The 25,066-nt window shown below is 40.6% G+C and overlaps 1 protein-coding gene across 2 annotated transcripts; it reads left to right on the forward strand.

Moving 5' to 3' along the window:
- Positions 1 to 1,554: 1,554 nt before the first annotated feature.
- Positions 1,555 to 23,157, forward strand: chn2 (chimerin 2). Of its 2 annotated transcripts, none has more exons than XM_022768498.1 (13): positions 1,555 to 2,190; positions 8,388 to 8,426; positions 10,234 to 10,289; positions 12,006 to 12,037; positions 12,298 to 12,411; positions 12,590 to 12,860; positions 17,770 to 17,853; positions 18,911 to 18,995; positions 20,260 to 20,433; positions 20,713 to 20,790; positions 21,017 to 21,154; positions 21,248 to 21,353; positions 22,007 to 23,157. In XM_022768498.1, exons 1-13 carry the CDS (start codon positions 2,142 to 2,144, stop codon positions 22,176 to 22,178), a joined length of 1,398 nt encoding a protein of 465 aa, XP_022624219.1. In that variant the 5' UTR covers positions 1,555 to 2,141; the 3' UTR covers positions 22,179 to 23,157. The 2 variants fall into 2 exon arrangements, with proteins under 2 accessions (XP_022624219.1, XP_022624220.1); XM_022768499.1 differs by lacking the exon at positions 1,555 to 2,190 and adding an exon at positions 10,402 to 10,473 and having other exon boundaries at positions 8,401 to 8,426.
- The last annotated feature ends 1,909 nt before the right edge of the window (positions 23,158 to 25,066 follow it).

The raw sequence follows: 25,066 nt of genomic DNA on the forward strand, positions 1-25,066 counted from the left end.
TCAGTTGTTCCAGTAAGCCACTACAGGACCCTGGAAGCAACTAATCATTCATCAGTCATTTTATTCTTTACCCATGTGCTTTTCCTGCTGTCACATGTGAAATGTTTTCTGTGAAAAAAAACACCTTCACAACAACCAGGGCTTGTAACTGCGACATAAGTAGAGCATTCGTTATTTATGTGATTAATTACACCTGTGTGTGTCCTGCTAAGACACGTCAAAATACAGTGTGTCAAACAGCACCTAACATTCTGGGATTTTTTAAAGCTGCAGTTATTCATATCTGACCACTAGTGGGCAACTCTGGTATATTAGTATCTATATAAAATCATCTATCTCAAGTTACTTGTGTAGTTGACAGACATGAAGGGAAGACGGCACTCACAGCTGGGAAAAAAACTGTGGACTGTGATGTGACAGCTCAGGTGAACAGGTGCGGAGATGGGGGCTGTATCCCAATTGTCTGCTGTTTACAAAGCTGGGTAGGGTATTAATAGGGGATTTCCCTTGTTCTAAAGTCTTGGTAGCAGTTTTAATACGTAGTGTTACTTAAAGAAGCCAGTAAGGCCAGAGGATAGGTATATTTTGAGGCAGTTTTACATTGATTGACAGCTATTTCAGACTACCACACTCAGCCATGCTGCAGGGTTGACATACACATGTTGAAGTGTCCAAGACACAAGATCCCCTAACTGCTCCTGATGCTGCACCATCAGTGTGTGAGCACTTTGAGTGGTTGATAGACTAGAAAACTGCTATATAAATGCAGTTCATTTACTGTTTACCGTGTACAGTTGCTACACTCATTCTGATCTGGAAGCTGCCCAGTACAACCACAGTCTTAACTGTTGGCCAGTGAACATCTGAACCGGAGTATTCAAGGGGATCAGAAAAGGGAGTGCTGTGCAGATTTATCCTGCCACTCCAGTAGGGCTGAACAATTAATGTAAATATTATCGCAATCGCAAGAGTTGCAGTTTTTTTGATAAAGGTAAAATGTGTCCCAACATACCATAAGTGAAGCATTGTGGTGCTACAGAGATGACATAAGGGACCATGCTTGTTTAGTTCAAACGCAACAAAAAATTACATCATCATTTTTATATTTTATTCAGTGAAAATTAAATGCAAAAAAGTACCATTCCAACAGAAATAATGACTCATCGCAATTGTAATATCTGCCAAAAAAAATCAAAATATCCAATCCAATCCAAATTCTGTCTTCCCTCCTTGCACCTCTTCCTTGGAGGGCCATGAGGAAGACGTACAGTGAAGGAAGCAAGAGATCATACATTTGGAGTTGTGGAGAACTCTTGGCTTCAAAGCTTCCCTTCAGAATCTGTAGATTAAAGCCACAGACGCTACATTCATCTTTTTCTTTTGTCTGCCATCTCATGGGAAAGGGGGAAGCCCACCAGATGGCGCAGAAAACACAGGGATTCAGTCTGACGCTTTCAACTTAACATGACATAACATGACATCTGATGAAAAAATGCAAAGCCAAGGCTGGAGTAATGTGGTTTGGCCAATTGGGCTTTGTTTGCATGAACCTCATTGAACTGTGGGACTCAAGAAAAAAAGTAACGTCTGTTTTGGATTTTGCATAGGCCTACATAACTAGTCGGTTGTTTGGGGCTTCTTTTGTAAATCGGGATTGCTTACATCTGGCAACCCTGCTCCAAACTTCCACTTTAAGAAGGCGCGTCTACGCTGCAGTGTAGTGTGTTTATTACAATCCTTAAAGTGGCACATGGAAACCACATCTGATTTCTGCATGGCACAAGAATCTAGACCTACAGATTCTGTCTGTCCAGTATGAGGAAACTGCTTTGAGGAAACTGATCCACGTACACGATCCTGTAGCTTGTCAGACTATTTTTATCTGTGGCAGTAGCACCCACGGTGTATGCGGCAGCGTGAGCTCCCCACCAAGGCGCACAGCGAGCGGGAGGGGAAGGATCCGCGGATTCAGACAGACGGGTGGTGGGCTCGGGGCGAGACGAGACGTGAAATAGTCCCCGGTGCAGCCGTCAAAGGTGAAGCACATTGGGACGTGAGTGAAATGGAGGCACCACCGGGGACGAGCTGCTGGGAGCGCACCTTGGCCAAACGGGAGTAACCGAGCCGTGAAACGGGTTGGGATGGCAGCATCCAGTAACTCAAGCCTCTCAGGTTCATCTCTGTCCTCTGGTAAGAGTTCACTTGACCCAGACTCAGTCTAGACTCTGAGGCATTGCACTTAAGATGATAATAATATTGATAATAATAGCCTACTACTGCTACTACTAATAGTAATAATAATAATAATAATTACAGTGCTTTTATAGAAATTTATAATTGTGTGCTTTGAAATGGATGCCTTTATTTGTCTTAAATCAAACTTTTTTTCATTAACTTGTATAAAGCCATCTCTTACATGTTCACCATTGACACAAGCATCAGGAAATGTGGCACCTTTTTATTTCTGCATCTCACATGCACCTTGTGAACATTAAGCAAATATTAAAGTAGCCTCCAGTGACTGCTGTGATTGAGAATTAAGGATAAATGAAAAGCATCCCCATCTGTTATAACTAAAGTGGTGGAAACATTATTGGGAAAGGACGCCTTTCGTGTGCAGAGGGATTATAAGGTTGTTAGATGCAGTCAGGAGCCTCTGACGTTGGGTTTGGATGTTATCATTAGATTGCCAATCATCTCCATAATTCCCTTATTGACTTTCCACTTGGCTGGCTTTAAGGATTATGTTTGGCCTGTGTAGTCTTCCATTTTCCAAAATGCAGCAGCAGGCTGGGATGTTCTGACACTGTGAAAATCCTAATACACTATGGTTCAGTGACATAATACAGTTACCGCTACAGTGTGCACAAGACTCCAATTAAATCCCCTTTGCATATAATGAGCTATCGTTCAACGATTAGCACCTATTATATGTTTGTTAAAAATTCAATTTTCGCAGAATGAGAACAGTAAGTGGGTTAGCAACTGTTCAAACAAAACCCAGAATGAAACAGCAGCTCCATGCTTGTCTGTGTATATCCCATTCTGTGTTGATAAAACACGTTGCTCATGTTTGCAAGGGTATAAAGTACAAACTCCACTATCACAGTCATTTTTAATGTGGAAGCCCCACCAACAACCAGAGGCGTGTGTGTGACATGAGGGGGGAGAGGCTGTTTATAATACTACGCTCAGCATTTTGGTTTATGTTTACTGTTTCCACCAATATTTTACTTTCATACCATGGAAAATGACATCTAGAAAATACTTTTTCCACTTATGAATGAATAAAAATTAAACTTGATCACTACTATAGGCAAAACTATAGTTGTATTACAGAGTTAGGACATTTTATAGTATATGCAGTGTTTGTTTTACTTTCCTACTCTTTCTACATCCCAACCACACCGCACAGCAGAGTCACATTTCCCAAGGTACTGCCCAATGAGAGGGACAGACAGTCGTTTCCAAGCTGATATAGCCTGTGGTGACCACATGCTTCACAAAGCATTATCTCATGTGTGCGTTTCAGAAAGCAGTGGATTTACTGTTTGACCACTGCTGCTTTAAGAGGAAAGTCTTTTCTTTCTGTGGCATTGGAGGGCTGTCATTACTGTTGGGCTCTCAATATAATTATCAGAGGTTACAAGCTGTGCTGCTGCCAGGGATAGAGTGGTTGTCACAAGGGTATTATTATTTTCATGCAGAGCTCTTTGGCAGTCAGACACAACATTTGAATAATCTTGTCTATGAGGCATATGACTCAAAAATGAATCTAGGCTCAATTTCTGCTCCATATTAGGTCGTCTGTTCTGGCTGCTAACAAAGTGCTTTTGGTGTAGTTATTTCAGCTGCTTCTAATGATACGTCTATCTAGTACTCTTGTTTTGAGGCTGTTTGGAGGAGAGTGTGTAAATAAAGTTAATCTAACTTCTTTCTGTGAACAGTCAAAGTGTCACTGATGGCAGCGTTTTGTGCTGAGCACTGATCTATGATAGTGGTAATGGTAATTAGATTACGGAAGCAAACACTGATTTATTTTTGTACCGACTGTAAATTATTGAAATAAAAGGCTCAATGGTAAGTACACAAACTGCCTTATAGTGTGTGAACTGCATTATATGCACACAACCTATAACTACAACCTTATTGCAGTATTTAAGTATTTTTTAAGGACTGCAACATGATTGCAACATATATGTTGCAATCTCTTCTTTTCCCTAGAAAGATATTTTCTGGCCACTCATCTTGATCAGGGAGGTTCTTACACATTCTTGGCACGGGTGGGCATGGAAGCATGTACTGTACCAGCAGCATACCATTTGCTAGAAGGCTCCAGGAAATAAAGCTTTGAAAATAAATTGCGGGAAGAAGCATGAAAGTATGCCTTCTGCTCCAAGCCTTAAATGACAAAATTGGTCAGGGAGGCAGAATTACAGCCATGTATTACAGAGAGGCTGTCTGCTCAACACCATCCTGCACATGTTTCTGGCAAATGCTGCATTTCACCTCAAAATCTTTCCATTATTTCTATTTCTTGTCCTTTCCAGTGTAATTTGTGTAGGACTGGATTTATGTCATGTATAATGACTTAGTCAAATTAGCTGCATGTTTTACAGCATCAGCGAGGGAGCGGGTTAGTCCCCCAAGTCACCCAGCCCATTAATTACAACAACAGGCGCTTTCAGTGACACAAGGAAATGTCAGATTTAGATCACCAAATTATACTTTGTGTTAAAACTCACCTACAGTTCTTGTTAACAGCAAAACATACAGTTCCACTGAGGGTGCACAGCCCAGCAGCGCACCACAAATAACACACTCCAGAGGCACCCTTGTACTTGTCACATGTTATCTGGTCAGTGCAAAGACTGTGTTGAAATGGTTGTTTTGGACCAGTGTAATACACAGATGGTCTCCCTGCTGCAGCTCTACTGCATCCCACTGACTCTCTGTGTGTGTTGTGTGGGTGTCTGTGTGTGTCTGTGTTTGGTTGTGTGAGGGTCTGTGTGTATCTGTAGCAGTGCTGCACTCAGAGTTCAACTCCAGAATGTGTTATTTTTTTATATACTTTATTTTTTATCAAATAGCCAAATCACGCATAGCCACACATTTGCAATCTCACAAGACTCCACAAAATATTATGAACATTTTCACATTATGTGTATATAGGTTTTAAGTCTAGGAAGGGCTTCGAAGGGAAGTATTGAATATGAACAAACAACAGTTAAGTACTTATAACATTATGGACAAAACTGTGTAGAATCATCTAAATCACACATGCACCATGATGGCAGGTTAAATTGAAAGCAATGCATTGAACTGTGAAATTAAATATGCTTTCATCCCTGTGTTTCTTCAGTTCTAGCAGAACAGAGAACAAAATACACTTAACAAACATGGCAAAATTGCTGGAGGTGAAATTTTTGGTTGTGGTTCAGCAGATTAATACCAACTTAGACATCATCATGGTCATCACTGCTTTGTCAAGGTCACGATAAGATTAGATAAATCGCCAGAAGAATCCGCGATCACAAAGGACACACTCATAGCATGAAATGGAAAAAAAAAAGATGGGAAGATGGGAAATGCACAACAGACTCATTCATCCCAACCCCAACATAGATTAACAGGTGCACATGGCTAATGGAAACATCTCCAATGTACTGTAAAACTGAAATCCACAGGACTTGTGGTAACTACCTGGTTTTAGTATTTTTTTTAAGGAGATTGGTTCATGTCATTATAAGCCTTGAAGTTTGACTAGGTGATAGTAAAAAACAGTGAGGTTTTAAAATGTCTGCGTCCTGTTTAAGAGCTCTTTTTATTATTTTTAATCATAAAAGGCTCTAAACTTGTTGAACTGCTGTCAGCCTTGGACTCGTTTCACCTCCACATAAGTAATTGTTTTATGTGCTGAAGTTGAATATTTTTTTGCATGTGCACAGACTCCAGATGCAGACTTTATCTCAGGGGATAAGAGTCTTGATCTTCATTCATCACATATTCTCTTTGTCACCAAAGCAAACACCCGCCGGTAATTATTTTATTGAATGCCTCTGACTGGTGAGTAATGGAGGGCAACACAATTAATAGCTGTTGCTTTGGGGGAAGAGCCCTCTGGCTGCTCTAGAATTTTAAATTCTCCCTGATCATCAGGCACCATGCAAACTCTGAGCTACTTAGAAATTCTTTTTGATGTTCTTTGGATTTCTGTGTGTGTTTATGCGCGTGTGTGTGCTCGGTTGAGAGTAGATATGCACAGTGTAGCCCAATGTATTTGCACGCGTGTATGTTTGTGCAAGTGTGTGCCAGTGTTTGCATCAGAATCGACCCTTAAGAGCTCCATTTTCTGAGCCGAAGCTGCAGCAGAATTCCAGACTGAAATGCCATTCGTCATTAAAAAGAATCAGATTGAAAAGGGAATATTTGGCAGCCAACCAGATGAAATCACATTCTTTAAACAAGCTGCAGTGGAATAAATCTTTCAGATTGTTGCCAGCGCAATACACAGTGACAAAGCTTCATCATTAGGACAATACATTTTCCAAGACAGCTTGGCCACACATCAGCAAACTGAGCCTGAAGGCTATAGAGTTATATATTTGAAGGTAGACACTCTGTGGAGGGCATTAGTGAAAACATTTACCCTTAGAAAATCCACCTCAGTTGAACTACTTTTTCATCATTTGCATAATTATTCAGCGTTTAAATATATGCACCTATCTTGTCTTTCCTCAGAAATAAATTCAACTTATTGCAAGGTAACTGTGCTGTTATGAGAAGCAATGATGAGCTATTTGTGTGTTTAATAATGTTGCAACAAGCCTCCACTCAAACTCTCCTGCGGTGAGCAGAGAAAACAGCATAAAGGGAAAAACTCTGAAGTGCTGTCAGATGAACAGATGAAAATAGAACAAGAATATACAGAGACCTTATTGATAAAGCTTTAACACTTGTGCCATTTGCTGTATGTTTCGCAATTTCTCTTCCTGTACCTCAGTGCCCACATCCAACAAGTGCTCACTAGTTTTATTAAACAATTCCCTTCCCTTCTCAGGTGTGTTTCATCTCTTTCCCTCTGGCCAGAGGGGTGTGGTGCTAATGTGCTGATGAGTGCAAAGGAATGTTTAAAATGAACAACGTGTCTTCTGGACCAACACAATCCATTATTCACGCAGTCAATTGAATCTTCGAGCAGTGGCACTGGGAGTTTAATGAGAGATATTACATTTAACATCTGAGAGGCAGATGAATCATTTAGTATCATAGCAGCTATTTTGTGCATTTGGCACGTGGTATGAAATGTCTGTGTGTTAGCTACAGAGCAACATTAGCATGCTGCTATACTGAGCATGTAGTTCATACAGTAACTTTAATTAAATCAGTCAAAACCTGCAGGTAAAGCTGAATTGCTATGTAAAAGCTTGTCATCTTCTCAAGGTTCATTCTTGACCTTGAAAACATGAGCTTCAGAAAAAAAAATCATTACAAAAGGTCCAATTTATTTATCCTTTCCAAAGTTTTTCATTGCTTCTTGTGGCCATCCTCAACATGCGAGTTAGAGTAGAGTTGCGCTGGTGTGAGATGTGGATAAAAACAAATAAGTTGGAACTAGTGCTGAGAAATGTTAGTGTCAGCATCGTTATTATATTATGAGTAAAAATATGTTGCACCATTTGTGTCCTAATAACAGCCAGAGATTTTATTACATCACTGACAGTGTAGTACAGCAGCAAATTTTACCATATTTTTGACTTGTTTGGTGACACGTTTTATTACAAGTCATAACTTTACCGAGTAGCTACTACAGTAAATTATCAGATGCTACAGGGCATTTACTTCATCACCTCTCCTAGTGTTTTAAGCTAATATACTGTAACAGCACACTCTATCATGTATTCCAGGAATGTGTTCACATAATCATAAATCAGCCACTATATTTCCCAGAGGTAGATCTTGTTGTGGGTGCTTAGATGTAAATTGTGTTTACCCCCCCTAATTTTGATTACTGAATTTGTCCTCTTGTCTCAGAATAGAGATACTTTGTTCTCAGAACCCTGCCGGCGCGTAATATAGATCAGGTGTGTGCCGACATGATGTTTAGCGAAATGAGCGGACACCTGTATCGATTGTCCTTGAAGCAGAGATACTGATTAGAAGTGTATTCACTGGTGCATCTCAAGAGGCCGCTGCACAGTGTGAAGCCATATGCGTAATCATAACAGAGAGATAAACAACAGCGACATAACCACGTTGAAGGGCTCAAAGTCAGTCCACTGGGAAAGGGCTCGAAATGGAGATTTTAATGAGAGAAAACAGGGCACAGTCTATTAACACCACTGTGAGTCTCTAACAGAAACCTGCTTTATTTTTGTGTTTTACAGACCCTGAGGATTACCAACCGCCCATATGGAAGTCCTACTGTGAGTAATTAATTCATTTTACATGCTGATTAGCAGTGTTTTAACCCGACGTTGGCCTTTAGTGTGTTTCTTCAAATAACAGCACATTTATTTGTGATCTATAAATAACAAAGAGACATTTTTCTATACTTGGAGGAATGGGTTTTGTTGTACATAGTGCAATTAGATACACTGCAGGTTCCAAAACGCTACGCACACATGCACAAAAGGCCCACACTCCAGCACATTCGCCCACACATCACATTCACACAACACATTCACACATGCACAAATGCAAAGCAGCACATCCCTGATCCCTGAGTAAAATAGGTTACCATCACCCAGGAAAACAAGATTTTCTACCTGCAGAGAGGCTCAGCTGAAATGGGGTCCTCAGAACACCCACCTCATTATACAGTGTTTTTGCCAAGTGGGAGGAAATGGGTTGACTCCCCAGAATGTATGTGATGCATTTGTTGAAGCTGAGCACAAATCATTTCGGCTGGAAACTCTGTGTCTGTCCTTAGAGTAATTATTACATTTTGTTTATCCAGTTGCAGTTCATAGCCTTTATATGCACTTTTCCTGCAATTACTGTAAATGTCTCATATGTATAATTTTCCCATAATAATAATGCTTCGTTTCTGAAGTCGCCCATCTTCTCCTGACTCGTCTGGTTCTCTGCTAAGGTATTTTTAGAGCTCACTGTGTCCCTGGAATGGATGATGTCCAGATCTTGCTCTGGTTGGCTTGAATCAGCCTGACAAAACATGAAAATGTCAGGAGTCAGGACATTTTCACAGTCAGGAGTCTTTCTTCCCCTGCCTGGAGAATCTGCTGCAGTGAGGACTTAGCTCAACCTCATGCAGTGATTTCTTTGCTGTAGTACAAGTTGTTAGTAAAGAGGACACTGCTGTAAGTCTTCAGTTCTCAGCTCCATCTCACAAGGCATGGGCATAGACTGCCAAACTGCATCATACAATCATACAGTATAAAACAGTTAAACCTGTTTTTCTGTTATTATCGCAGGATTTTCATACAGTCTGGTATGGAAATGTGGCAGTTTGTCAAACACAAGAGAAACTCCAGCTCTAGACACACAGGATTTAAAAATTGGACATGAAGAAAGAAACCACACTCAGCTACTGATTCCTCTGTGGTGGTAATATTTCTGTCCTGACAGACCTCCAGTTCTGGGAAACAGGAAAAACAGCAGCCGCGTTTTGGCTTCCCTCACTTTTTAATCACTAATTGTAATGTACCAATTCTTGTGAGGCTGCTGAGGTGTTTGCGGTGATTACGCTGCCTGCCGCAAATCCCTCAGTCCCATTTTCACTTTGCTTCACTGCTTTACTTCCAGTTCTCCCAATACTTTAAGTAGACCTAATGCACTCAACCATAGATTTGCAGTATGTATGTATTTGTAAGTGTTAGTATTTCTGTTTTGGAGTAAAAAAGGCTAGTGTGCAGTTATAAGCACAGAACAGCTCTGAATTCACACAAAAGGATTGCAAATATGTGGCTCCTGTCATGTAAACCCTTGACTGCTTAGCCTTGCATATACTTGCATATACAGTTCCTTTGTATCTTATTACCTTTGCACTGAGACAAAGCTGTCTAAGTGTAGATATTGTTTTATGTCCAGTCTAGTCCTGTGATATGAAAGCTGCATTGCGTCATTTCGTTTCCTTCATCTTTAAGTGTGTGTTGAGGTTGTTATTTTGGTAACAAATCTACAATACGTATGTAATTACAACTTGCACTGAGCTGTGTACATAACTCAGAAGGGCAGACGGTCTTAAATAACATGCATATATTTCTCTAACAGTGTACCAGCTACAGCAGGAAGCCCCGAGACCAAAGAGGATCACATGTCCTCAGGAGGTCAGTACATTCATAAATCTGTATACAATAGGCTACTGTAAGAGGCTGAAATGATTGATTCTACATTTTTATTAACTATTTAGTCTTTTTGTGTCTTTGTGTCTTTGCATAGCCCAAAGTCTAAACAGAGGAAACCTGTAATACCTCATAACCTCATATTTGAGGAGCTGGAAGCAGCATTTGTGCAAGTATTTTTCTTAAAGAATGACCTCAACAGTTAGAGGATTATCAGAATAGTCATTGATTAGTTTTTTCAACTAGCTAGTTGATTAACTGGTGTCAGCACTATGACTGTGAATGATTAAAATTAATCACACAAACACACAAAATGTCACACAACAATGAGGAAGAGGAATGGTTCTGATGGGAAATGCAGTCTAGCAACAAACAGTTATGAGCCAGCACCATCCTGTGATTATGGATATGTTTCATGAAAATTTTTAAGCAGCCTTGAAGCACCTTAGCTTAACTGAACCACCTGTTGGCTTCATTTATTTATTTTCCCCTTGCCTTAAAACACAGTCTACTAGACTGCATCTTGCAAACTCAGTTTTTACGCTCAGGTTTTAGCCTGGAAAACATTCACTGAGAAATGACTGAGCCTGGCAGCCGGAAGCCAGACCAATCAGTAACCTATGGGGAGTGACTCGCGGCTTCTCAAAACTCCCACACCTCGTGAGCAATTGTTTTAACTCAGTGGTATGCAAGAGTTCGAAAATTAAACATAATCCTCCAACTGCATGCCTTAAATTTATTTAGGAGTGTAATTTGAATATGTGTGAAAATAGTTGAGGACAAGATTTTTTTGATGTTTCTCTGTCTTTTTTGAACAAAGACCAGAGATCAACCTAGCAAATCCTGTTTCAGTGTTCATATGGACACCTGACTACAGTTTTAAGACAGACTTAAAAACAATTACCATTTCACATCAAGAACAGTAACAAGTAAAGTACCTCAATGTAAGCAGCTGAAACATGTTGAACAGGCAGTACAGACTTTATTCTCAGCTATGTGAATATAAAGCTAATGGCACAAGTTGCTATACTTGTTACTGCCCTCACTGAGAGAACTGTCAATCCTCAATTGTATAACCCACCAGAAATGATGCATGTCTCATCCCATTTTGAGTCTTGCCACATTATGATGGGCAAAGTGAAAGTGATGGGCTGGCTAAGTGAGAGTTGTGGCTGCCCGTTAAATTTAAAATACGAAATGATGTTTGACATTTTACCAAAGTGTTCCCATAAAACTATTATGATTATAACTGAATGTGAAGAGATTTCACACCGACATCTGTAGTGGTCTTGCCCACAGTCTTTGTATAGAAAGGGGTCTCAGTAATTCAGGTGTTTGTAATTTATTATTCTCCGTCAAAATGTTAATGCCGATGTTTGATGTTTTATATCATCTTCAAAATGAAAAGTGTCTTTTAGCCACATCCTGCAGAGACACTGCTCACTAAATATTAATTCTTTGCAGCTGGCCATCTATCACCAGCTGTTTTCTCATACTGCCTCTTATTCATCTCCACACTCTGTGATTTGGCTTTACGGTTTGGTAGCTGCGAATAGACGCAGGGGCATAGATGGAGATAATCTGTCCTGTGGTGTAGAGTCCACTATCTTTCACACAGGCTGTAATAACAATTTGCAAAGCCATTTAATTGAGCTTTCACATCATATTCCTCCAGCCAATATTTCTTCTTCTGGTTTCCAGATGGAGAGCAGACCCAAATACTATGGCAGAGAGTGAGTGTAACTTAATTACTGTCATTTTTTTATGCCTTTTTTTTTTTTTTTAAATATTGTTGGGCAGTGAATGGTTTTATCTATCATTATTGCCTGGCATCAGACGTGGTTAGGGTTTAAGTGGGTGGATGTGTATTTTATGTGTGAGCTTTACTTCTAAAATATCAATCTTTGTATGTTTGAGGATAAAATTCCATTGGATGAAGAGTTATACCCGCTAATTTTTATTTATATATTTCTTCTTTTTATTTTTTTAACAGATTTCATGGCATCATCTCTCGAGAATATGCAGATGAGCTGCTGGCGGCAGTAGAGGGTGCTTACCTCATCAGGGGGAGCCAAAGACAGCCAGGGACTCACACCTTGGCCTTAAGGTACCAACACATCAGTATGCAGCACAGAACCCCTGAAAGGTCGTCCCCTTCAGCGGCCCAGAGCTCGCTCTGTCTCTACCTTGTTCACTTTTACTCAGCCACTCAACCAATTCAACCTCTGCTTATTTTTACTCCCTCTGTATTTTAAGCACATCATCATCCATGTATCTCAATCCAGGTTTGGGCACCAGACCCTCAACTACAGACTGTTCTATGATGGGAAACACTTTGTTGGGGAGAAGAGGTTCGAGTCCGTCCATGACCTTGTGACAGACGCCCTCATCACTCTCTACATCGAGACCAAGGCAGCGGAGTACATCGCCAAAATGACCACTAACCCCATCTACGAGCATCTTGGTTACACCTCACTACTCAAGGACAAGATGGTGCACAGGCTGAGCCGTGGACGCACAGAACCACGCAGGGTCACCTTCCAGAAAGACGACAAGGTGAGTTTTATGACTGTTTATGTCACCAGGAGCATATACATTCTCAAGTTTTAATTTTACGCTGAGTTTACTTTTTGTGTACTGAGGGGTGCTATAATGAGTAGGAAGCTTACTTCTGCTGTTGAGCAAGACACTGCTTCACAGACCACCTTTCTATTAAAGCTGCAACAATTAGTCAGTAAATCAGTTCTGCCATTCATAGAATATTGAATGAAAGATGAAAAGAATGATTCTGGTACTCAATTAATCATGTATTTAATGATTGATTGATGATTAATCGAGTAGTTGATCAACAGAAAGCATCTTTGGGTTTTTGGGCTGATGGTCAGATAAACAAGACATCTTAAGATTTGACTTTGAAGACCATTGTGCATTATATCATGGAGAGAATTATCAATCAAAAAAAGTTTAATTAATGATAATCAATAGTTGCAGCCCTAGTTTGAAAGAATTTATTCTACGAAACTCCATGCTGTATGTATAATTAAAATTAATCTGCTTAAAACTGAACTTGATGTTCACTAAAAACCATTTCCATTTTGTTATTTAAATGTTTTTCAATTTAATTATCCAAATCTGGCCTTCCTATCCTATAATCCTTCTATTATCTGTACATTTAAACTTTGATGATAAGCTACCCAAATTATTTTAAAACAAGAAAAAAAAACTCTTTAGTTGGCTCATCATCTCAGTACATGCAAATTATCTTGTACATTTGTACACTTCTTCCATGCTACTCAGCATCTCCAGTGCATTTCCAGTAGGATGCCTCTGAGAGGACACTTTGTCCTGTGAGTGAGACATACATTATCCCTGTAGCCCCTGGGTGTGTTCACTGCTGGCATGCTTCGTTGCCTCATCTTAAAGGTAATGATGACCAAGGGGACTGGGACTTTGCTCTGCCTGCCGTGCATATCAGACACACTGATCTTGGGTGAGACACATTACACATTGTATTCATTGGCAGTCGTGAGCTGTTGTTGGACTGAAGTCAGTGAATGATTTATCAATGAGGAACGAGGAAAGTCTGTTCTCTGTCTGGAGACAAATTCAAAGTATCCCTCCACTAGATGGCAATCTTAACTTGTTTCCTCCTTTCTTTTTTGCCTGTTGATGGCACTTAGACTCATGCAGAGCTCTTTTTTATTAACTTATACTAATATCTTCATGGTCTCTTCCACTTTAGAGATTTCAGGAACTGTATCTTTAATGTGTCTCTCAGCTTAAAGACAAGATTTATTGCAATAGGAATTTTTTTTGTCTTCAAATTGTCAACCTAGAGTTTGTCAATTTGACAGTCAGCCAGTGACAGACACTTGACAGATCTGTCAGCAGGAGCATCAGTTGCAGTATTAATATCATTGGACTTCAGTTTGGTCTTTGTAACCTGAGACATGAGCCATTAATGTAGCACTTTTGACCTAATGGCCATCGGTCAGTCACTCCATTGACTTATTGTAGTTTTAAATACTACTACAGATGCCACTGCCAACCTCTAGGAAGCCAGAGAACTGCCCTCTGAGACATACAGGCTCGCACATGTTTGCTTAACACACACTGCTTTATTGAACAGTGTAAAGTAGTGTTGCTTTTTGTTTGATTTGAATTTTTGTGGACTGCAGACTCCCTTTAGCATTTAGAAAGTAAATCTGGAGCACGTCGTTCACTAAATGTCAGATTGTCAGTTATCTAGGCGCTTTTGGAAAACTGACTTCAAATTTCCTCCTGCCAAGTTTTATACATGAGGATCCGAATCAGTGACAGCTGTGATGACGGCGGGCATTGTCAGCCAGCGATTGAAAACCTGCCAGTCACTTCGAAAAGACTGAGAGGAAAACAGTTTTCTGTCTGCTCGACTATTACGTGTCCAGGAAGCAGAGACCTGGTCTTGATGGCTCGAATCTGTGGTTGCTTTTTGAACTTCATGTTTGCCAATTACACAGCCACACCCTGAGGCATTACAGCCACAGTGGGTTCCCTGTATGGTCAGCATTCACATGTATTTACTCAGTGTTAGGTTGATACCTCCATATTTACCATGAATGTAAATTCTTCTGTAATTGAAATACTCCTAGAAGGTGAGAGGGGTACTTGATGCGACCTGTAGATCAACCTCCTGCGTTTCCTTCTCTTTGCATGTGCAGGAATTTCCTCAGTGGCCAAAATGTCTGCCACATTTCTCCTGATACTCACCACGCTGGTTTAATCTCAGCAGGGTTCTCGACAGACTGGTCTGCTCGCATGTCCTGGAAAGATTTCCAAGAAATTGTCCTGTTATTTGTTAGGATAATTATCTGTTCTCTCTCTAGAGTTTCATGCTATAAAAAAGCAAAAACAAACTATTTACTACTCCTCACACAGCATTGTAAGTACACATTTATTTTCAGTGTTCCTGTTGCAGACAAAATTGGCAATTTCTTCCATTTTTGAATAGTGAACAATATCTTTGACTACCATATCCTTCACACTATGTCTATTTATATGCCGGCGACAGCCAGGGCCAGAGGCATTATGTTTTTGTCCGTCCGTCTGTCCATACGTCCATCCATCCAGTTCTCATGAATGCGACATCTCACTAACGCCTTGAGGGAATTCACTTGGACTCAAGGATGAACTGATTAGATTTTGGTGATCAAGGTCACTGTGACTTCACAAAACACAATTTTGGCCTGAACACACAAATTCATGAACTAATTAGGACACAATTTAACACAAATGTCTAATAGGATAAAATGGTGTAATGATAAAATTTTATATCCAAATGGTCAAGGGTCGACTTCACTGTGACACCATAATGTTCTGCAAAAACAGTTCTGGCCATTATTCAACGCTGTCGCTCTATTAGTTCTATAAGATCTGTCCTAGTTCTATGTGTCAGAGATGTTGTTAGGGCTGTTTTGTTTGGGATGTGGATAGTTGTATCTTGCTGTTTTACTGTGTCAGTGCCCACTGTGCTGTTTTCCCATGATTCCAAGTACTCGCTTACAACAGCGTCCACTCAGCTGTGCTCTCACAAAGCCTTGCGGGAATAAAAGAGCCAAAGCCACTGAAAAGAAAGCAGAGCTTGTTGTGTGACCACCTTTTGTGTCTTTTCTTCCAAGCTCTTCTTTAAGAGACAAGAAGCCATCTGCCTGCAGACAAAGAGTGGAGCCCTCGTCTCCCTCCCTCCCACCTCGCAAGTCTAAAATATCTTCTAGCGGTCTATTCCTCATCTGTCCCCTCAGACTTAGCTGTGGAGCTGAATTCTATGGTATGGTATGTGTAGGTCTTTTCAAAGAATGTCAGCCACAAAGACAAATATCTTCACCTGTCCTGTCACTCTCCAGCTATCAGCCGGTTAACTGCTTCCTCCAGACATCAGAGACAAAAAAAAAAAGGATGGTACACAAAAGGCCCACAGCAGTTTTTTACTTTGCTTCTGTGTGTGAGCTGCCAACCCTTTTATTTTATCTCAGCTTTGCAGTTACCCCTTGGGCTCTTCGACTCACCACTCTGCTTTTGCTCCAGCTCTTTATCATCACAAATCCAGTGCTTACCAGCTTTCTGACCTTTCCTCCCTGTTTAATAAATCAATTCAACCTTATATTTTTTGTGATGTCTTCCTATGTTCAGGCTTGGCTGTTCTGTAGAATTGCTCTTTGATATAAAACCTCACAGATATTTGTTACTTGATGTGTCGTATGATGTGTAGTTTGGGTTTCTGTCAGTGTTCAGTGCCGCGTTTCAGAGCTTCATGATTAATTAGAAGAGCAGGAAACCTTGTGGTGCTGCTGACTGGTTGTTTACAAGCAGAGCTAATAGGGACAAATTCAGCATGAACATAGCAACAGCCCCCCACTGGCAAAAATACTATATGGCTACAGACCTGCAAATGAGCTTCCTATGGGATTTTACTTGGATTTGGGCACTGTGGGATTATTCCCTGTGTAAGGATTATTGCAGTAATCCCTCCCAATCCCAGTTGATGGTCTGGCTCTGCTGGCCCTCTGAGACAAATGATTGTGATTGGCGTGAGTAGTCTGCAGTCAGAGCGTCTGGAAGATCCAGTCTGGACGGCTGTGTGGGGAATTCCAATGGCCGACTGGCATAACTGGAGGTCGAGATCTGCTTGAATTACGAAGACACAGCCTCAGATCTGTCAGGCCAGAGAATCTCGAGCCTGTCTTTGAGCAGGCGAGTGAACCGGTTAGGAGACCCGGTGCTGACTGAGAGCCGCTGGCAGAAGAGTGTTATCTCCAGTTAAGTGAAGTGGAGTGTATCCGGAAGGCAGCCTGCTAATGGGAGTGTGTTCTATGCTATAAAGAGGGCGTCTGCACTATTGATTCTGCTTTACAGAGCTGTTGAGCTGTGTGAAGTGGTCCTGACAGCACACAACCGCCCTCACTCTCAACCTCCTGGCCCCTCCTCATCAGGACCCTGTTCTCTCTCTCTCTTTCCTTTCTGGGCGTGTGAAAGAGGGCCATTGTTTGAGGCACACTCCTGCCCTCAGGCCGCCCACTACCGGTCCTGTTCCCCCTGCTCTTCTTGCTCTCCGCTGCCACTGGATTCAGACCAGATGCAGAGTCAACCCCGTGCTGGCTGTCATCAGTCACCGTCCTGGGTCAGAGAGGAGTGGAGTGTAGCTGCTGTCTCTGCGCTGGGCTGTTGCCGGCAGCGTCTGCTGCACAGCACCCACATATCTCCTTTGCATCTTTCCCCAGAGGAGACTGAGAGTCTGTGGGACCCCGACCAGTCGAGCATGGAGGCTGAAGAAAACCGAGGAAGTTTAGGAGGGGATCTGATTACCCACAAGGCTAAAAGACAGGAGCGAAAGCGCCAGGAGCTGCTGGCTTTGGCTCTGGGAGTCAAACTGGGGAGTAAGGGGACTATTCTGTGGAAGCCTATTAAACTCTTGGCCTCCTGTCCACAGATCTCCTCACCTCTGGTGCGACGGAGTGCCTTGAAAGACACACCAGAGAAGCAGTGCTCTTATGAAAAGATCCACAACTTCAAGGTGAGCAGTTTATTTTATTAAGAAAAGTTTGATGGCTGCCAACAACTTTACTTTGATACATTTTCAGCAGGTTAGCTCTCACAGTGTTTTGCATTGGTTAATCACTCCTTTAGAGAGATGCATTTAGAGGTGTTTTTGCCTTCCTCAGATGTTTGCCTGTCCCATCATTGACCATAGTGTGTGTTGATGTTTTCATGAGAACACATGCAGCTGACACCCATATGCACTGAGGGGAAATAATGGATACACTGCACAACAGCCCATTAACAGCAGAGCACATTGATTAGCATTGATTTAAAAGCTTTTAGATCCATTTTTGTTTTGTGCTACTGAGTTTGTAAAAATATATATATATATTTAGTTGAAGTTATAGAGTTGAAAAGTGTTGTGTAGTCTGCTCTCCATCAGAGTGGGATGTACAATAGAGTTAGGGTTCTTTAAATATACGAAAGAGAATTTATGGATTCTCTGCCTCTGGGCGCCTCAACATTCTTGCAATTGTATCTTGGGTTTCAGTTAACAGGCAGGCTACAATGACCCCCAGCTTTTTCCATGCTTCCCTTTTGAAAAAGAACAAAAACCTTCTACTCACCACCTGCCATATGCCCTCTTCACTCGTCAGTCTACTGCTACCTATTCAAAGTCCCAGTGAAGGTGTATGTGTGTGTGTGCACGTGCATGCAGGTGTGGCCCCATTTGCCATCTTATCTGTGTTTTACGTTGCACAGTGGGTGTACATCTGTTATTTTGACTTGCAGGCTTGCCTGCATGTATCCAATTGCCCAGGAGCAGATGCCAGACACATTATAGTAAATCCTTTAATCTGCCTTGTATATACAAATGCTCTCATTTGGCCAGGGGTCCCATCCACTGTAGCATGGGATCACAACGTAATCTCTATCCAGTACATCAAAAGGGAGGTTTTCCAGTCTGGACTGGACATAGCAGTGACTTGCAATACATGGGGTGTGTGTGTGTGTGTGTGCGTGTGTGTGTGTGTATGTATGTGTGTGTGTGTTTGTGTGTGTGTGTATAACCATGTTCTCTTTAACTCCAGGTACATACCTTTCGAGGGCCGCACTGGTGCGAGTACTGTGCCAACTTCATGTGGGGCCTGATTGCCCAGGGTGTCCGCTGTTCAGGTAACTATACACCACAACATCAGAATTCCATGTCATGGATTACACAAAGAAAATCATGTACGTCATGGATTACACAAGTAGTGTATGATCTGCAGTTAACACTGTTCTGCCACGCATGTTTCAGTTGCATAATCCTTCTGAAAAATTTTTGCATTTGAATTGGTGATTTGATTACGTCCTGTTTTATGGTTATTTTCCATTTTCCTGTTATATCTATGACAAACCAGTTGAGATCGAAGTATGTTCTTCAGAAAAAAAAGCACAGACACACAGCTGTAACTGCTATCACTCTTTTTGTCATACGAGAATGAAAGGCAATTAGATGTTTTTTACATGGTATCTTCTGATTCCCTTATTACTGCTTACTGTGAAAATAAATTTCATGTGATGCAGTGTGCTGACAGTAGTTACATCAAAATAGTTGTTTCAAAATAAAACATGTAAATTTTATCTAACTATGACAAATGCAGGTCAAACACTGGTCAAATATACTGTAATTGTTGACCAAATATAGCAGCAGAACTAAGACTGATGACATATTAGAGCTCGATGGGGTTTTCAAAGCTTCCATGGTCACAAGATGTGTTCACTGCACAGACACAGTCCTGAAACCGATGTACATGTTGCTGGACTTGGTTGCTTTCTCCCCAAACAGAGTGTTTGTTGTTGAGGCATTTGCCATGCTGATAAGCCAGAGGCAAACACTGGTATCATCAGACACCTCATGTGCTGTGGGAAACAGGAAAGACTTCTTTGTCCTCTCTCACTCCCTCTCTAGCCTCTATTTTTTTTCTTATCTCCTGTTACACTCTCTCTCTGCGAGCGCTGACTGAGAGTGAGGACCCCAATCAGCAGACCAGCAGTAAAAACATCTTTGTGATGAACGATTTCAGTCGGACACCTCGGTCTTCAAGTATGGTTCCCTCAAAACCTTCATTCCAGGCTGTGCTGCGACACAAGCAGGCGTACTTCTAACACACACACACACACACACACCGCTCTTGCCAGCTGTCCAGCACGCTCCGAGTGACTAAAACTATAACAAGAACCCCCGCCCATGCTGCCATGTTCGCCGTTATCTACCTCTGGCGCAGTGCACCGAGACAGCTTAGCAGTGACTGTGCTGGCTGACAGTGCAGTTTATCACTGACTCTGGGAAACCTTTTCAAACGGCTGTCTTTATCCTGCTGTGATGGTTGTGTCATCATCAGTCTGAGACTAATCTCTCTCTCTCTCTCTGTTTATCTCACTCTTGCTCTGCTAGATTGCGGGCTGAATGTACACAAACAGTGCTCCAAACTGGTTCCAAGCGACTGCCAGCCGGACCTGCGCAGGATAAAGAAAGTGTTTAGCTGTGACCTCACCACGCTCGTCAAAGCTCATAACACGACGCGACCCATGGTGGTGGACATGTGTATTCGAGAGATAGAGCTGAGAGGTAGAATGCAACTAGTCAGTCATCACATTAAACCCCATCAATCACTTCACAGAGAGGAAAGTTAGAGCATGAGGCTTGATTTGTAAAGTCTTAACTCAAACATTCAATCATTCTGCAGTGACTAGTTTGCAGTTATTAGAAATGTCATTGATCCTTTTTTTCTTTTTAGAAAAGAGGCCTAAATTCTGACAAATTTTTTTATGTCTAAGAAGCAGAATGTGAGGTAGGCAGGGTGGTAATAGAAAAAAAATTCACAAGCGTCCTAATTTTCTGTTGCAGGTATGAAATCTGAAGGTCTCTACCGAGTGTCTGGCTTCTCGGAGCACATAGAGGATGTGAGGCTCGCCTTTGACCGAGGTTTGTAGACATCAGATTTCTTTGCCCTGGGATCTAGTTCTCTGAGGTTTTAGTTCACATCATTTTGAATAAGAAGCTTGTTTCAGCTGCAGTGCTTCACAAAATAGTATCTGTCTGTCTGTTATTTTGTGACACACAGTACACACTCACATCCAGCTTTTATTTATAATTGTATCCAAATATAAAATTACATGTCAGTCATACATTTTTTATTTCTCATCAACAGATGGTGAAAAGGCAGACATCAGTGCCAATGCCTATGCAGACATCAACATCATTGCTGGTGCTTTGAAGCTCTACTTAAGAGACCTTCCCATTCCAGTCATTACATTTGACTTGTACTCCAAATTTATTCAAGCTGCAAGTAAGAGCTCCTCTCTCTGCAATTCCATGCCATTACTGTGTTGGTAGTGCTCTGCTGTGCTCTGATACTAATCGTTTTACTGATGTGATGTAGAAATTCCAAATGCTGAATCCAGACTGGAGGCCATCCACGAGGGTTTGCTGCAGCTCCCCCCGGCCCACTATGAGACGCTACGATACCTGATGGCTCACCTCAAGAGGTGAGTTCATACACAAATCACAACAAACACAAACCTTTGCTGCGTGTCATTCCCTTTCTCTCTCCCCTGACTTTCCTATCTATCTCTACTGTTGCTATAGAAATGAAGCAGAAATGGCAAAAAAAAAACAACAAAAAAAAAAAAACACATAAATGAGTGTATAACGCTGATACACTGGGTGACATGTTCCCTCATTACTATGAACATGGGAACTTTATTTTGAGTTAATCCCACATACACCATTTTGCTGCCAGAAATACTCACTTGAGTACCAACCGTGTAATAATCTGTGGCTGAAGATAGTCCCCAGCAAATGCAAGAAATGACAGAGCCTGGCTATTTGAAAAAATGATTTAGCCTATTTAAAGAAAATTAATCTGTATGTTTGAAACCTGGTTTTAAAGATTTGTGTCATATGGACTAAATGCCACAAAAGGAGCATGTCAGTTGAAAAGTATTAAGAGACAGCCTAACACATTGTTACTTTTGGTCTTTTCATAGGATTTGTTGAAAATATGACCCTTATCCTTGATTTTAATTTTCCTGAGGTGAATCACCACATGACCTGAAAAAGAAAAAGAAAATATTTTAACACATTAACATCCCTGTTTTGTATTTTGCCTGATTCATCTCTCTCTTTTTATATTTTACAGGGTGACAATGTTCGAAAAGGACAATTTAATGAATTCTGAGAACCTGGGGATTGTCTTTGGTCCAACGCTTATGCAGCCACCGGAGCAGAATGCCTTGACTACCCTGAATGACATGAGGCAGCAGAAACTAGTGGTGCAGCTGATGATAGAGCATGAAGATGTCTTATTCTGAGGACTGAGGCATGCAGAGCTTACTACACGAAGGACAATTATTTATTCTGTCAAAGAGGAAATTCAAGCCACCTTGATTCTAATGAAGTTTCAGAATAGTTTGTAATCAAATTGAACTTGAAACATTTCTTTTTCGCATGACTGTTTTAGCTGACGTTGGTTTAGTGTTGACATTGTCTTGTAACTGTAAGTTTTGGGTTTCCATACTCAGCCAAGACCATCATTTTTATATTAGGGAATGATCCAGTATTTGTAACTATCTACAGCGCTGTTCCCTCCTCGCTTTAATTTGAAGACTGTCACTACCTGGTGTAGACTCAGTCATGACAGACAAGACAGCACTGTGTGAAATCTGCTCCCGGCAGATTGTCAATCATTGTTGGCCTGGTGCTGTGTGAACCAAGCCTCACAGCAGTAGCCAAGTTTATGCTCCCACATGATATGTGTGCATATTTTGATTTTTGTGGGAATGTTGGTTAAAAATTTAATGAAACAATGTGGATCCTGTCATTGTAAATAAACTCAGATCATGTAATGATCAATATTTTAAGTGTGTGTACTAAAAAATGAGAGATGAGACAATAAGGCGCTCATGAAGCACTTTTTTGCAACAAGTGTAAAGATTTATTTTGTAAAGATGTTTATTTTTGTCTTTTACTCTGCATCATGTTCTGTCACAATAATATATACTGTTGAGAATGATGTTTGTTGAATCGATGTCTAAATACAAAACTGTTCACAAGAGAAAAGAGTCAGAAGAATGACAGTTTTTGGATCTACCATTTTCATTTTGAATGTCTTCAGTGTTATGTGAGGAATACACAGGTGGTTAAATACTGGTCATTAATTTACGTTATTTTGCAGACTGCACGACATGAGCAAAGATCTTCTTTACAGATATTGGTCACCAGTTTTGCAGTAATTGTGTTTACATGATGTAATTTGAAATATTTTCAAGTAAATAATAAGAAAAATAAAAAGATTATGGCCCTTTTTTTTCCCTCTTTCTATGCCAGTAACATGGTTCGGTGCTGCAGTATTAGCCATTCACTTCACAGTGCCATTGAAGGTCACAGTGATACTAAAGCTGTACCGAGCGTGTTTCTTTCACACTTTGTTTGATGTGATTAATTGAATCCTTTCTACCAATCCATTTTATTAAAATGTATTTTTGTGACGGTTGCAGTTAAAAATGTAATTTATGAAATGATGATTTATTAAAGGATGTAAAACTTCAGTTTAAAATGAGACCTCAAAGCATTGATGTGACCACAAACCAGTAGTTCTCAAAATGTTGGTTTTCATTTTTCTCAGAAATGCAACATGATCTCACCACAATGAGATAGCAGTAAAAGTGATTCAGCTAGTGACGACTGGTTGAAACCTGCAGAGCAGTGAATCACAGTTATGTGGTTAACTTTCTTTTATCTTGTGACAGCTATTGCCATATCTTGCCAGGTGTTTTGCCCAGAATATCTTATTTCTTATTCAGTCTCTGCCTTGTTTTATATCCTCCTCATTCGTTCAGTTTTACCTGTAGGTGTCAGCACGATGGAATTTTACCAGATACCAAATGAACTGCAGTGTTGATAAAAACAGACATAGTTGCACCAGAGCCTGTTCCTGAGAATATCGCTAGTGCGTATCAACCTCGGTCAAAATGTAATTTTAGCAGGACAAGACTGCAAAACAGTGATAGCTTTATTTCTCACACCTCTTTCTTAATTATACATTTAAAGAATTAAAGTTGGATTGGTTATAGTTTAAGGTACTTACTAAAATAGCAAGCAACCAACAAAACTGAAATGCACACCAGCAGTATGTCTCTATGCTACAGTATTACTCTATTATCATGGTGTGAGTTTCATGCACATCTTTGTAATGCAACCACTGTCTCACAGTCGCTTATGTACAAGACTTTAATACTTTAAACATGTGATGCTGATACATTTTTGGTAACCCTTACAGTTAAGGGGGAAAGATTGCATCCTCCTTTATCTCAACTACATCATGAGACAACTTTGTGCATCAGTATGTGAGAGAGTAAGTGTGTGTGTGTGTGTGTCAGTTTAACGTGGGAGGTTTACATTTGCTGTCAAGATTCCCTCAACCAAAATATTACAAAGCTGCAATTTGGTTTAAAGAAAAGATAAGACTGTGAACAGCATGACAGCTAAAGCATGTCTCTGTGCTCTTTGAGAGACTGAGCTTCCTGCTGCTGAGTAGCGGATAGACCACTGAGCAGTAACTGACTTGTGCTCTATCTCTTCTGTAGCTTGTAGAGTTTGTGACATATATAACCTGTGATTGCCTACATTATAGATACTTTGCAGTTGTTTTATGTCTATTGTTGTAATCCTAACACTTTTTGAACAGCCATTACAATCCTGAGAATGAATTTAGTAAAGTGATCCCTTCTGCAGTTGGGTGGACTCACATGATGTTTGACATACAATGACTATGATTTGACAGAACTATGAGTATGACAAGGGTCACTCAATGACGTTAAATGAGGGTTTTCACTGTCCTCTTTTATAGATTGTTCCCAAACAACTTAAATATCAACTAAAAAACTTTGTTTCCTGCTCAGGCTTCAACAAGACAGTTTTGAATCTGGATACTGTTTTGGGTGGCATTGCTGATATTCTTCATGGCAAAATGTATATATTGAATATCACTAAAGGAATATGATGGCCACTGAAGACTCACTATATTTTTAAATTAACTATAAAATATGGGGAAAGAAATTAAATATGATCTAATTATGGCTTCTTATTCATAATTTTGACATTAGTCATATTTTGATATATCGATGATTGCAACTCACCAGGCCTTTATTATACAAGTGTACTGTACTACTTGCAACTTCCTCTTGATTTAATCTGCATA

Source organism: Seriola dumerili, unplaced genomic scaffold, assembly GCF_002260705.1.
Source record: "Seriola dumerili isolate Sdu_G_001 unplaced genomic scaffold, Sdu_1.0 BDQW01001661.1, whole genome shotgun sequence".
Taxonomy (NCBI): Eukaryota; Metazoa; Chordata; class Actinopteri; order Carangiformes; family Carangidae; genus Seriola; species Seriola dumerili.

What these genes read in the sequence shown, in the direction of transcription:
- chn2 (XM_022768498.1), top strand. Translation starts at nt 2,142, where the DNA reads ATGGCAGCATCCAGTAACTCAAGCCTCTCAGGTTCATCTCTGTCCTCT. An exon ending in CCTTCCAGAAAGACGACAAG is followed by an intron (nt 12,861 to 17,769) that starts GTGAGTTTTATG and finishes TCCTGTCCACAG; the next exon opens with ATCTCCTCACCTCTGGTGCG. An exon ending in CAAATTTATTCAAGCTGCAA is followed by an intron (nt 21,155 to 21,247) that starts GTAAGAGCTCCT and finishes GATGTGATGTAG; the next exon opens with AAATTCCAAATGCTGAATCC.